At 37.7% G+C, this 15,771-nt stretch overlaps 1 protein-coding gene across 3 annotated transcripts in view; it reads right to left on the bottom strand.

Annotated features, from left to right (window-relative positions):
- Positions 1 to 15,771, bottom strand: part of CNOT2 (CCR4-NOT transcription complex subunit 2) — a 92,530-nt gene that overhangs the window by 26,170 nt on the left and 50,589 nt on the right. For 2 of the 3 annotated variants that reach the window (XM_030478234.1, XM_030478236.1), the window contains exons 3-5: positions 12,771 to 12,893; positions 11,404 to 11,451; positions 112 to 178 (exon numbers count right to left, since the gene is read on the bottom strand). In XM_030478234.1, coding sequence (XP_030334094.1) covers positions 112 to 178; positions 11,404 to 11,451; positions 12,771 to 12,881 — 226 coding nt within the window. In that variant the 5' untranslated portion in view covers positions 12,882 to 12,893. The remainder of the gene's footprint in view (positions 1 to 111; positions 179 to 11,403; positions 11,452 to 12,770; positions 12,894 to 15,771) is intronic. The other variant, XM_030478235.1, reaches the window with a different exon arrangement.

The raw sequence follows: 15,771 nt of genomic DNA, 5'->3' as shown, positions 1-15,771 counted from the left end.
TTTTTTTTACAATCACCAGAAAACAAAGCCATGTGCACGTTCTCTATCCAAAAAGCCTGAAACTGTAACTTACTTAGCATAAAATAAATCATTAATAAAAAGAATTCTTACTTTGTTGCCCGTATAAACTTGCCCCAAACTGAGACAGCTGACCTGATGTTGATGGTGATGCCAGCATCTAAAATGTAAGAATAAAAGATTATTAAAGACACAAAGATACAGGGCTTTCTTGCTCTGAAAGTTTACAACAGTAAAGTTAACTCTAACAGCGTATATTACATGTCAATAAAAATTTATGGCTTTACATGTATAAAATCAGACTTTCTTCTACTGGCGATAAATAGCACAGAGGAAGAATATGTAAATGCTTTCAGTTTTAACTCCCTTGTAGCTAAGAGATCCATCTTTACAGAAGGAATACCCAGTTATTTAAATTAGATGTAGGGTTATTTTCCCATGCAAAACATGCATCAGACAAGCAGAGCAGTCCCTGCTCAATGTAGTAATTTCAAACTTTGCACTTTGTGTTACCAGTTACAATAGCAAAAGGTGGGAAACGAGTGCTAGGTAGCAGGTATACAGAAACAGATATGAACTTCAAATAAGATTCCAATGTTAAAATTATAATGTACTGCCCTAAGAGCTGGCTTGTATACACCATATGAATAAGTAAGATGCACAAATGTCAGAAGTAATCATTCCTGCTATATTATGCCCACTTTAGAGATATCACATATTACCAAATGTTTCTATTAATCCTTCTTTGTCAACTTTCGGACATGACGTGAAACATGACAAACTAAAGATGCTCTTGGGAAGAGTAAGATCTAAAAAAATCATGATCTGTGAAGAAAGATTGAGATTTCTGTTTGCATACTCCAAAAAGAAGGCAACTGTGGTAGGGACATAGTGCCAGATTTCTAGTTGTTGCTGTAAGAGGAAAAGAATAAACTAATGATTCTATGGTTCTATTCCCCATACTGCTACAGAAAGTATTCATAAATTTGAGAAACAGGAGATTTAGGCTAAATATTTGGGGGAAAAGCCCTTTTCAATCTTAAGAACAGTTAAGCACTGAGATGTCCATCCCTGTATGTTTTTAAAGAACATATTAGATGTTCATCAACATTACGTATAGCTGATGTTCCCTTGGAGCAAGAGGAGGTATTAGTTAACCTAATCCTTCCAGCTCACAATCTTGTATGCTACTTGTACTTAGTGACCCATAGGCAAATGTCTGCTTGTTTAGTGCAGTAGCCTGGACTTGGATTGAATTTTACAATGGTTTCAAGGAAAGGAATGTCTGGATTCTTACGCATAAGGGGATTTCAAGCTTTTTCAACTTGAGAGTAAAGAATTCAGATCAAAATAACTTTTCCTGTGATAAACTTCAAACTGCTTTGTTGACTTAACCTAGACAGATGCAAAACTCAAACAAACCTTATAAACTGAATCAGCCCTTCCAACCCAAACCATTCCATGATTCTATGCTAGTTGTCTATACTGAGGCCAAATCTAGATGGCAGAAATGAGATAGACGACGTGCAGGATAGACAGCCAGTATCAAACGTAACATTCGTGTGTGTAAACCACAAAGCACTTATGATTTTCTGGATACATACAGAAGGCCTGAGAAGAGAAATGACAGCAGACAATTAGTGTAGACCATCAGGAAATGTGTGAGAAATATCTCCCCAAAATACTACATATAAATATTTTGAACAAAGTGCATATATTTGACAGTAAGCAACTACAGCAATTAATATCTACTCTTGCATATACAAGAGGTTTGAAATACTAAGACGAAAGCTTCCTGCAGAAAAAAACCCAAACAAACCCAAACCTAAAATATACGCCAAACCGGACCAAAGTTCTGCTTCTTTAGTGAACTAGCTGTGAACAAAAAGAACACTTTAAATAACCACCAGTGGCTTCAGCTCAGCACTTAGGTAGCACTTGGTTCACAAGCCACATCTGCATTAGCAAGTAATGCAGGCAGAGAGGACCATATCTGTAAAACAAAAAAGTTGGTCCTGAGGGCCTAACATACATACTGTATTCATTTCTAACGAAAGTTAGCTGTGACTAAGACATCTGATGCCACGGAGTCATTGCCTGTTAGTGAATGGAATATGTTTGGTGCAATCCTGGAGCATCTCTTCCAATCTGTTTTGATCCAGAAGGAATCAAATTGACACACATCAAGACTGCTCTGCAACACGAACCAAGCATGCTGAAGCAGGGACACTTGAGAGACAGACTTCAAAAGCACACTCCCCACCCAAACTAACAAGCTGATGTTTGTTAAACTTTGATAAAACAAGCTGATACAGTAAAAAACAAGTTGGAAAACCCCAGAGCATGCTGCAAGGTTTGGCAAATTGTAATTGCATGGAAAAAAAAGAGAGAAGTAGTTCTGAGACACCTTCAGAAATAAAAAACAAACCCAAACAAACAACACACTGAGATAGAACCAACAGTCAAAAAGTACTACTAGCTCTGGGACAGGTAAGCAAAACTGTTAAGACAAAAAGAAGATCCCATAAGAACAGATGCTTAGGGCATTCAAAAATTGCTGTGATGGCATCTGGTGTAATCAGCAAGAAGATGGTACGAACCTCAGCATAACAACCTTTTGTTTATAATGTTCACTTGGATTAAAAAAAAAATAAATATCCCAGACCTAAGAGGTACTAGATTACTTAAAAGAGAGGAAAAAGAATCCCACCTCTTCTACACCAAGTACTACTTGATTTTTAAATTCAGTTAAAAGACAGGAAAGGCAGATAATAGTTAATGAACACTGCTTACTAGAAATTGGATTTTCTTTTGAAATATTGCAAAGTAGGTCACATATACTGTGCCACTTGCTTTCACATTAAAAGTTAATTGCGAAGTGACTTGTAGAGAAACCTTTACTGAAAACCATAATAAAGGCCCAGTATTATATTCAGTAAGTCTAACGAACAGTATCAAAGTCAAAACATACTTAGAACACAAAAGATAACAACTCACAAGAAGAAATAAATCAAAATTTCTGTGGATCTGTTCCAGGCTGATTAAATGCAGCACTTCTCAAATCTCATGAAGAAGGAATATGCTGTATGAGTATCTCACTTATTCTCTCTCTAGTTTATTTTGCAATATGCAAAAAACATTCCCCACTTGTAAACACTTTTTTGTGCCACAGCTACGTAAGGGGCAGTTTGAAATTTTGTCTTCTTTTCTTATTATTTCCACGTAATTAAGTTTAACAACAAAACAATTAAATTAGTCAAAACCTCAGCCTATGCTACCAAGACCCTTACTGGCATTCACAAAGTCTGAGTCACTATTATAGTCTACTCAAACTTGGTCTACCCAAGGTAACGAAGATTCAAGACACGTACTATCAGTAGTATTAAAAACATTCCTTCAGGCATTCTGCAATCATTATTTTATCTGACTGGACTACTAGCCACACAAAATACAGAACATAACAGCTCTCCAGGAGCTGTACCTGCAACAGTGGCTGGAAGTTGCTCTTGAATTTCTTTTAGTCTACAACAGCCAAAGGTCATGATAACCTGAATAAAAGCTAAACCAGTCTAACCGCAGGGTGACTAAAGCCTCTTGCTGCTAGTAAGATCATTATTTTAGGAAAAAAAAGCCCAGAATTACACCTGTAGCAACCTTTGAAAAACAAAACAAACCAAATGACTGAAATGATGTCAGCAAACAGCATATTCTAGCAGTACGTGTACAATACCAACTTTTTAAAACCAGTGACTAATAATCTTCGATCGAGTCAAGGAAATTGTTAAACAAACTTCTGACACCTATAGCTTTTGTTGCACACATACAAAATCCCCTCCACTCTTCAAACTTTGGCATTTAGGTTTAAATCAATTTGCCAGTGCTTAACAGCTACAAAACCCAGTTGTGAAATAACATGGGATTTCTGCTTCTGTTCTAGCCCTGTATGCCTGAACTAGACAGCGTGTTCCAGTTGGCTTTCCCTGCACATGTGGTTAGGAGACAGAGGAGGCCTAAAACTTCCACCTCCCACAGGGGCAAGGAGGCAACTGAGCAAGACCTTGTAACATGAAGGGTGCACTTCATTCTGCTAGCGTATGGAAAGACTGACACTCAGTGTTAGCAGACTGAAGGACTGAGTGGATGACAGTAAACTAAGATGCAAACATCATCTTACTCACAAGTCTCAAACAGTTCTGATCATGCAAGATTCTGCATCTAAACTCAAACCAACTGATGGTCCAAGCAGATGGCCCAATTCTTCTGGACTGGTCCACACCAAAAATCAGTCAGCTGCAATGAGGTATCAGGCAATTTCCTATACCTAGTGATGAATGAGACTTTACTGTAACTGCTTTCATTAACTCTTGATGGGTTTTACTGCAATAAGTTTATATAAGAGTGTCAACAAACTCAAAGAAACAGCAATTGCTTAAACTGTGAAAAACTGCTGCAGTTTACAACCCTCTGGGGAGACTGGTAAAACACCGGCTGTAGCCTCCCTGCAAGCAGAGGAAGGTGGTGGGAGGAGATGCAGCAGCAGCAGAGCTGGCTGACGGGGTTCCTGCCTCCCCCTGCACTGCAGCATCCTGCCTCTCCCAAGCAAAGCCCCAGCTTGCGGCAGGGACAGCTGCCTATCACTGTAACTGCTGCGCTAGCACACCTCGGCATGGTGGCACCAAGAAATCTCAGTAAAGCAACACTTCTGCCAAGGCTGTTACATTACGCAGTTATAGCCTAAAGCTACTTCCTTGAACACAAGGCAAGCTGAAGTGAAAATACATCAATCCAGTGCTACAAAGTCAACTCATAAAAGCAAACTGTTAGAATAAGCAAGTAAGTCTGTGAGTAATATCTGGCCCAATAAACGATGGGTTTCTCACAGGTGCAAACATCAGCATCATTTTGTATTTGCACTGCTTTATTTCTGGTATCTGCCATCTGTGCTGCATTATTTAATAATAAAACAGATGACTCATAACCTCGAAAGAAGAAAGTAATACACTGAGGTACAAAATAATAATAAATCAAGCTAACAAATAACAGACAGAAAAACCACACAGATTTTCTTTACTTTGGCAGGTTTTTAGCAGTATTATTCGTCCTCCTTTGGATGAAAAACTACCTTTTAATACAGTGCTCACAAAATTCCTATGTGACAAGAAAATATTTCCAAATCTCAAAATCAGAGATCAGTGGAGACATTTGAAAGCCTTATTATTGCCAAGTATTATTTGCAAGGGAAAATTGTTTTTGATATAAATAATTTGTGAAATACAAATCCAAACACAATACTGAAAAATAAATGAAATCTTATTCAACCTTTCAGATTTCATCACTATTGTTGTGGTGGTCTGCCGCCAGTTGCACTTAGGAAGCATAAGGAGGTAGAAATGCACTACTGTTGGCAGCAGTATCTCAAGATCTTAAAAGGCAAGATGTTGCCACTGAATGACACTATTAACATAAGGTTAACACGGCTATTAAAGTAAAACTCTAAAACCAAATTCTCCCTGTGCAGATACATTCAGTCTGATGGTACAGTGTATTAAAAAGCCAAAAGATTACTGAAAACTCATTGAAAGTTGTCACAAAAGAATGCCAGAAGCAATCAAGAACTAGGACAATAAAGCAAGTATTTCAATTAAATAACCAGTTGCATGTGAAAAAACTAAAATCAACCCCCAAGAAAACACCCCAAAAATGAAACAACCAAAGCCACCCACACACTGAGCACACAAGCCACCGATGTTACAATAAAGCATGTTCAGTGAACTGAGTTATTGTATAAGTAACCATAACCTCCCCCTTGTAGAAAAGGCAGATGATTTTATGTATGGAATTAATCTGGTCCAAAGAACCACTTCAAATGCTAAAGCTGACATACAAAAGCTATTACACGTTGTTGATGTAAATGGAGATGCAGTAAAATATAGCTTTTAGATGAAGTACAGAAACAACATCTACCACAGTCATTTAGTTCTTCTATTAAAAAAAAAAATTAATCTAAATACAAACTCAATCACAGTGAAAATTATATACTACAGTCATCAATAGTAAAATTAATTTCCGAAAGTGATGTGAAATAACTAACTCAGATATATATTTTTTGCAAACTGTGTGACAGAATATAAAAATCCCATTTTTCCTAAGTAAATTTAGTTTATCATGTATTGTTTTATTCAATAAACTCATCCAGGCACAAACTTGTGGATGACAAAGTAAAAGGCTGCATTTCACATTCTAAACATTTTGTTCTTTCTTCATACTTTATTATGAAAATGCAAGCTATAGGTAGAATGACAACAGGCTCTGAAAGTGTATGCTGCATGAAAACACAAAAACTCCCTCAATTTGTTTCTAATCTCATCCCTTGCAAGTGCTTCCAACTGTTTTCATTAATGGCATTGCAATTTTCACTAATTTAAAGTTTCGTTTTGTCTTCTTAAAAAATAAAAGTTATGTATTCACTGAAAGATGCGAAGAACGTTTAATCACACTCTGGAAAGGTAAAAAGCAACTCTTGCTTTGCAACTCACACTTCAAAGAAAAAAGCTTAAGCCATGTGTTTCACAAAGCAAGCAGGGCAAACTGACCCACTATTCAGTCAAATCTACAAGTGTGTTTACATCCAAAAAAATGCATATGAAAGTATCCATTTGCCATTTATAAACACATTAGAATCACAGACTGGTTTGTGTTGGAAGGGACCTTATAGATCATTCAGTTCCAACCCCCTGACACCATCCAGTAGACCAGGCTGCCCAAAGCCCCATCCAACCTGACCTGAATGGGGCAGCCACAAGTTCTCTGGGCAACCTGTGACAGCATCTCACTACCCTTCCAGTGAAGAATTGTTTTCTAACATCCAACCTCCCATCTGCCAGCTTAAAGCCATTCCCCCTTGTCCTGTCACTACAAGCCCTTGTAAAAAGTCCCTCTCCAAATTTCTTGTACGTCCCTTTAGGTACAGGGAGGCTGCTCTAAGGTCTCCCCAGAGCCTTCTCTTCTCCAGGCTGAACAGCCCCAACTCTCTCAGCCTGTCTTCACAGGAGAGGTGCTCCAGCCCTCTGATCATCTCTGTGGCCTGCTCTGGACTCACTCGAACAGCTCCATGTCCCTCTTGTGTTGGGGAGCCCAGATGCAGTATTCCAGGTGGGGTGTCACAACAGCAGAGTAGAGGGCGAGAATCACCTCTCTCGACCTGCTTGTCACGCTCCTTTTGATGCAGCCCAGTGTATGGCTGGCTTTCTGGGCTGCAAGCACACACTGCTGGGTCACGTTGAGCTTGTCATCAACCAACACCCCCATGTCCTTCTCCTCAGGGCTGCTCTGAATCCACTCTCCATATTCATCTACTTTCTTTCCAAAACAAGCCTAACTTTTTTTTCCCTCCACAAGTGGATCAAGATCAAAACTATTCAGACTATGACAAGTTACGTTAATACAAAATAGCTCAATTCAACCAGCCAGCAATAATGTGAATGCTGCAACTGCTCCTGATACAACAGGGTTCCATGGGAATTCTTAAAATACTTACACATGAAGTATCTGAAGTTAAATTATGAGTAAGCTAAACTCTCGTGCAATGACTAAGGTAAAAGCCAAGCAAGATGCCTTAGGAAACAATATACCATAGTTTTCCTTAGAATCCTAAAAAATAGCATTAGAAAGTAAACAAGCCAGCTGCAACAATGTGGTATTAAGCAACCTTAAAGCCAATGCTGCCTCCGTAAGACTGACTAAACCCTTCCACATTTAGTTTAGTCCCAAACTTAGCAAGATTCTGGATCTCTATCTCCACGGTAAGTTTTGTTACAGGGTTTTATCTCCTGTACAAGTACCAGCTCTTTGTGAGGCCACATATTTCAAAACACAGTAAGAGTTTGGTAAAGGTCTATAAATTACTTTAATGGAAGTTCACAGTAAAACACTTTAATAACAGCTTGTGACTCCTTTGTTGCATTACCATCATCATGTCCATTACAAGACAAACCCATTGACGCCTTCATGCAACTATCTCATGACAGGCAAACACCTGACTTTGATCCATCACACACATGCTTCCACTAACACAAGATGGAAGAAACCTCTGGAAAGCAGGCTCCCAGAATCAATAAGCCTTTTCACTGTGCTCAATATCCAAATTTGACGACCTCCTACACCAGGAAATGTAGCACCAGGGAGCTAGGTTAATAGTTGTAATGAGCCAAATCTAATCTGCAGGCTAGATCTTACTTGTCCCAGTTGTTAAAATACATTTGACCTCACAAGAAGACCGTTTTGAAAGAACTAAGCTGCAAAGGAACATCAGGTCTCAACTGAGAAAGTCCAGATAAGTTACAACAGTAAGACTTTTCAGAGAGGAGAATATGCTCAGCAAACTAACCCATTAGAAATGAAAATCAGATTCATTATTATGCTACAGTGAACATTTTTTTATCCGTTGAGCAACTGAGAGAGAAAGTGAGCAACAAAGCATTGGACCAAGAAATGGAAAAAGCATTCACTGAAAAATGTCTCCTAACTTTCCTCATGATTTGGGCAGATCTTCAGTAAGAAGCATGTCTGTCTACCGTCAGATTTAGAACTGCAGTTCAGAACAACAGACGATGCCCTGATGTTCTACTCTCATGTCGGCATCTTCAGTGGATTGGGCTAGACTGGTCAAACCTTGTAGAGCACTTATATTCCTACACATGAGAAATCAAATAAGTTCAGACTGAACAGGTCCCATCTCTTCTCAAAGCTCATTGTAATTTCCCCCCCATTTGAAGATAAGAGATTCAAAAATATACGAAGGCTCTGATATACTAATTTCTAGCATTGTCACTCCATCCAAATAAAAATATGTGTAGCCTTGCACTCAAAATGATTTTGCTGAGTGCACAGACAATTCAATATTGGTGAAATTTGCCACAAATAAGCTCTGTAATTATTTTGTGGGCACACTGTGCATCTTGTTGTCAATTTAAGTTACAGGACCACAGTTGTTTTGAGCCAAATCTTAAAACTGTTTTCTTACACTGTTCTATTTCCTGCAAGTTCTATAAAATATCTCATTTCTTTGCCAAAGGATTATTGACCTGGTTATCACGCACAGACCCTAAGTGCAGCAGAATTCATAGAGAGCATTCATGGATATACTCTGTTCCACTTCCCTACTTAGCACAGCAAGGTTTGTGATGACTCAAGGCAAAGCCACTCATTTAGTAAAAAGGAAGCATTAGACGGCTTGAGCAAGATCTACTCTCATCTAACGAATCATAATTTTGTGCCTAAAACAACAGACCCAAACAGCATCCGTATTTGGAAGCACTTGTGCACATGAGTTACATGCAACTTTTCCATTTCATTTACCATTATCAGTCCTGACTGTCTAGAACTGCATTCCCTAGTGAAAAAAAAAAAGAGAAATTAAAAGAAAGCTTTTAGTTTTCAGCTACACTGAGGCTCTGAAATAAAAATAACACATCCTTAACAATTTGCTGCAACTTTTTTCCCTTGTAAAAAGTCTTTAAAATTAAGACAGGACCTGAGCAGCCTTAGTTAACTTCACATTTGTGTAAAGGAAATCCTTTTAAAATCCAAATTAGCTAAAGCAACAAGTCACAAGAATACCACATCGGTAAGTGCCATAAAAGTTGTTTATTAAAAAGGCCTGATTTTTTTTCCCCCACATCTTTTTCAGATAGGTTCTAAATTCTTCTTTTCACTTCGTGAGGGAAGAATTATTTCCTAATATAATTTGAAAAAAAAAAAAAAAAAAAATTTAAACCCTCCACCTTTGGTGTTAAAACAAGGTTGAAAACTAAAAAGCTCCCAACCCAGGCAAAAAACTGCCTGCAAGTCACTGCTGTATCCCGCTTGAAGACAAGGACAGAAACTCTACTATAAAGTGAAAAAATAGGCTCTGAAGTTTATACAAAATATGCTTGCATTAATACTCCTTACTCTAAATTTTAGCAAGATACCACCATTCTGTATGTTCCTCTGTTTGGAGTATACATACACATGTATAGCAACAATTCCTTGCAAAATAGCAACTTTTAAGGTCAGAATCAGTAAAACTCCAACAAAGTGAAAAATACAAAAACACCTAGTGCCTTATGAGGGTATATACTAAACAAGCTTCAGCCCTTCCTGAAGAGCAGTATTTAAGGAGGCCATTCACAACGGGCTTCCCTCAGAACCACTGTATTTCAGGTTGAATAATTCCAGAGGGTAAATCAAGCATAAATGAAGGACTAAAGATGCATATGTATATATGATACACTAGAGAAAAAAATTAACGTTTAACTATTTTCTACAAGCTTGTAGCTAAAACCTGCAATACATTATTTTTACCAGGAATTAGTAAAGACATACAAGAAACTGAAAATGAAGGAGAATAATAACTTAAACTGCAGTAAAACTGCACTTTGTTTAGATAATGCTACCATACTAATAGGCATAAAGTCTGCCATTTTCCAGCAAGCTTACAGAGATCGTGTATGCCATGTTTTAACCTTTTCATTACCAGTTGAGTTTTCCAAATATAAAAGTGATTTACTCCTTTCCCTAAAAGTTTCTTCCACCTTTATTTTATCCCCACATTTACCTACTCCATTTCAATATAAATGTGAAGACAAAGATTCAAAGTGTTTCAAGATCTAGAATGCTGAATACTTCCCCCCCCCAGGTGTTCATAAAACTGGATTCAGATTTTGAACATTAGTCTTTATTAGCTTACTCAGAGAAAATTCTGAGCAGTTATTTTTGTCAATACTAAGTATTATCCAAATAACAACACAGTATATTTATAGTGTTCCCAAATACAGAACAATATTTTAGTAGAACTCCAGTTGAAAGACTATTTGAAAACATGGTTATTTTCAATTAGAAAAGGTTTATCAAAGCCTCAAAATTAGTTGGAAACTAAAAGAATACAACCACCTTTGCAACCTTTCTTATCAACTGTGAGCCAAATGAGATATTAAAAGAAACACGTAATACAGAATATACATTTAGCTGTACATGAGCGATCAAAGGTGTGCAGATAATGTCAATATCACCACCACATATTTATTTTGATCAACTTTGCAAAAAATATTACAATAGCATATAATGGTTTAAGATTTCTTAATCATTAACTCAAAGTAGTGGTGAGCAGTGAAGCTACAAGGCGGGGGGGACGGGGGAGGGGGGGGAGGGACAACAAAAAAAGCCCTTAGAAGGATTTGGAAATACAACTTTAAAAAACTTTTGCAAAAAATCACTCTTCCATTTTGCGTTGGAACGACATCACTCTTCTGCCAACTATAGGAGCTTCTATGCCCTGTTTTGGCCACTTCTCCCACAAGCTTTCATGATTTCTCATTTGTCATTCCTGGTGTCTGGAACACCCACCTTCCTTCTCTTGAAGTCCCATTCTAAGATCCACTTCTGCAACATCGCCTACAGAAAGAGTAGGCAACTAAAACACTCATTCACTGTGTCAACAACGTGCCAAGCATCAGCTTTCACTGCATAGACTGTACAGTACAGCATTCATCCCACCTTACCTTTCTTACTACACGCTACAATTTCACCTTCAGTGCATCAAAACTACTAAATCCCCACTTTTAGAAAAGAAACACTTTGGAGAAATAGTGTCTAGTGGTTTTGAGAGAGCTAGCTGCACCTCTCAGTGCTCACAAAAAGGAATGTTCAACATCATAAGTATTCTATTGTGCCTGTGTGCATCTGTGGTACATACACATCTGTAATGGACATAAACAGAAAAGAGCAGTCTATTTAATTTTCCTTACACTTTAGTACATTTTAATCTTCTGCTGGCTCACCTGAAATTTCTCATCAAAATAGCTTATGAAATTGAATTGGAAAGCTGCATTTAAGCATTTTTTTGTTTTGTTTTAAAAAGCCTTCTACTCTGAAACTATTTCCTTCTCTTTGAAAACCTGGACTAAAATTTACGTAACTGGAAGTCTGTAGGAAATGTTTATATTTACATAGGTCAAGGTTTATCAAGACTATATTTTCATCTATGAAACTCTATTGCTGGAGAGTCACAGGGGCAGACTTGAAGCAATGACACCTTTTTGAAAGTCTGAAGGCATTTTTAATTTTTTCTTTTAGTTAAAAATAAAATCTGGCCTATATGTTGCTTACTCATATTAAACACCAGCCTGTCATGAGATGGTATTACTAACCTTCAAGTGATATGAACTTCAAGTCATGCTTTCAGTCTTCCCTACATTTCTACAGGCTACTCCATATAAAAGTGGAATATTTTACTGGCTAATTTATTTATTTTAATAATAAGCAGAGCTTCAGTAATGCCACTGCAGTTCTAATGTACAACAATGCACTACCAAGGAAAAAAAATTTAAGAATGATTTGTAACTTTACAAACCCATTGTCATTACAGATGGGAGAAACACCTGAATATTTGAGCTGTCAAACAAGCTGCACAAGGCATTTTCAGAAATTAAAAATGCTTGAAGATGTAAAATGCAAAACAACAAAACCACTGTAGACACAACGTGTAAACACGTGATATAATAAATAACCCAATTTAAGTAACAAATGCAATTCTTATAGATGAAAAAAAAAAACCCTGGCAGCTGAAGTTCTCACATATAAACTCACTAAAATTAAAACACTTGCCACTCATGCACAGCTTCAAGCTAAATGAAGCCCTTCCTCACATTTATTTCACATACTTGAAAATATCTCACTATCAAAAGAGGAAAAAATAGACTTATTCAACTTACATCTTTTTCTGACCGATGTGGGAACATCGATGATTGGCTGTAGTACATGTTCTCATCATGGTAGTCACCATCAACCCCCTCTACAAACTTCTTCCTTGAAGCACCAAACATGCTGTTTGTCACCTAAATAAGAAGAAAAACGATTAGATACCATATTTTATTTGGTCTGCTACATACTCTGTATATATTTTAAATTTCCGTAAGCGTTGTTAAAAAGACCTGTTTCTAAACATTTGAAGATTCCTCTAAAAATATTTTCTGTATATTGCCAATGCAATGGTTCTTTCAAGTGGGATTTTCATGTGACAGAAACTTGTATTTCAGAAGGACTGAGGTGGGAGAGAGTGCAGGCTTTATTTTTTTGGAGGGGTGCCAGTTTATTAGTTGGTTTTTGAGTGCCATGACCTTTCACTCAGGTTTATTTAAAATTCAGAAAGTCAAGAGCAAATGTATCAATTTTTCCCCTCCTCAGGTAAACACTTTCAATCTAAAGGAAGAAAAATAAGGAATGTTCTTTAGAGCTCAGCTACCTTAAAAGAAATAACTAAAATTAAAAAGGGAAGAAAAAAAACAATCTGTGAAATCACTCCCATGTTTCATCACCACAACTTTGGAAAACAGCTTTCCACTTGACCCTGTGCACTCAGAGTCATGATTAAGCAAGAGGAGGTCGAGCTTAACCACACTCAAGGACCTCATCGCAGACTGGCAAAGTTACTGCAGACAGCCCATAAAAACCCACTAGATTTTACTTTCCCCTTACTCCCACAGGCGCACACACACAGACAAACCTGCTAAGTCTGGACCTGGAAACAAAAGAAAAAGCAACCATGCAGCTGGTCACAGAACCTTAATTCATTAGAACATTTAATCCCACAGCAAGGTCATACAACACTGCTCAAGCATCTACCACATGCAGTGCATATTTATACACCTGACTCTTATTTATGTAAAAACACATACACCCCTGCTAAGTTTCTAATCTACCTGGCTATGAAAAACTATCACAGCACTGTGTGGACTAACCAAGTCCTGTTTTAACCCAAGAGGTTAATGTTCAAACCAGTGAAATGGCACATACTGGTCAGCACTGAGCAACTCACCCAGTTTCTTGTACCATATGGGGAGACCAGGGGCAGAGCACCTAACAGGATGGTAACGAACCCTGAGCTACCACCCCACATAACATACCTTCAAAGGGATCTTTAACATCTTGAAAGGTAAGGAAGCTAAGTTACAGTTAGCTTATGAAATGCTCTGAGCCCTAAGATTTCCTACCTTCACTACTGACAGCATTAGCTATACTTGAGAAAAAAAAAAAGGACAATTTTTTAAAAAATTGATTACATTTAAGGAGTCATTTTGCACTACCTTAGGTTCATGCTTGAAACTGAAATTTCAGAACATTTATTCTGGTTGGCTGCAAGGAGAGTTACTTTCAGCTTGAAATCCCCTTATCTCTACCAACACAAAATTACTCTGATATTCCTCACAGTGTGGCTTATTAAAACTTCACCTTTACTGGCAAAGATTTCTAAGGAGTATTTAATAATATGCATGGTCCTATATTAGTAACAACCCCATGATTTCAAAGTCATAGGAGTTTTGAGTAAAAGTGAAGTCAACACTTGGGATGCATTTAATACAGCTATATTCACAGAATTGCACTAAAACATTCAGCTAAACAAAAGCCTATTCCACTTGTCCTAGTAGAGTTTCAGACACTTAGACTACTGATGTCTCAAAACAGAGTTCTAATCTGTTACACATGTGTGAGGGCATGTAAAGGTACTGCACACCTTCTCCAGATGAAACTTGTATTTTATGGTATTTATAAAACGTGGAAATGTAAGGTCCCAAACTACTCCAATGCATTCAGCTGACTTTCACACTTGTAGTGAAGCTTTCATTACACTATAAGCATATCCCACTGTGCTAATCCCCTTACAATGCAATTCTCACCTACCAGATGGGATGGAGCATTTAACAGGCTAAGGGGATTATCTTGTCCTTTGCGCTGCCTGAGTAAAGTGCAGAGAGATGAGCAATTGCCTTTAACCACTGTAAAAAGGATAGTGAAATGCTTTGGTAGAGCTAGCTCAAGCAATGAGGAGAAACCTAGTGTCTCAACCCACTACTGCTCTTGAGAAGGTAAAAGGCAGCTTCTCACAAGTCCTGAAGAACTTTTTAGCGCTCCCTTAACAATACCTGGAATAAGAGATTTTTTTTTTTTGCCCTATAACCTTCTCTTGTGATACATCATCAGAATAACAAAATTTAACTGTGACAGAAAGCAAGTCACCGAAGCATACACCATACTGAATTAATGTCATACCTAACCCTCAGTTATGGTACAGGAACTATATAAGGGGAAAAACAATTCTGTCCTTGACCCTGTAGCTTTAGATCTTCTTTTCAAAAAGGTTTGCACATGGCTGGCTACACATGTACCATAAAGATTTCCAAGTCAGTGGAGTAAGGTCAGAGATTGCAGTTTCAAAATGTATGTTTAAAGCTGCTGAAAGAAAGCTAGTTTGTCTAAATGTGAAGTCTACATACTGAAAAGGTGGAAGATATTTTAAACACTCTCCACTCTCCATTGTCTAAAAGATTACTTTCTGTATTGATAATTGCGTAAAGACAGCAGCCTAAAACCTAATCAAGATTATGCCCTGCAGACTGATGAAGTGCACTGATATTAATAGGGAGTCTGACAAGAGTGTGGTTATTAAAGAAGAAATGAAGAAAACTTTTAATAATTAGATGCAATATTGATATTTTTATTAGCAACCAGTATTTCTACACAATACTAACACGAATGCGCTGATGAAGTACAGAGAGCAGAGCAGAGCAGTGCACCGCAGGCTGCACCTGCAGGGGAAAAGGGGAAGGCTGGAAGAGCCCTTCCTGCCACCCAGCTGCATCGCTTTGCCCAAAAGTGCTCTGAAGACCTTCAAAAACTTTTTGCAGAGACTGACAGTCCTTCACAGCAGCATTTTTG

Source organism: Strigops habroptila, chromosome 3, assembly GCF_004027225.2.
Source record: "Strigops habroptila isolate Jane chromosome 3, bStrHab1.2.pri, whole genome shotgun sequence".
In the NCBI taxonomy this organism is placed as follows: domain Eukaryota; kingdom Metazoa; phylum Chordata; class Aves; order Psittaciformes; family Psittacidae; genus Strigops; species Strigops habroptila.
Note: the sequence above shows the minus strand (reverse complement) of the source record. Positions and strands in the feature narration are given on the sequence as shown.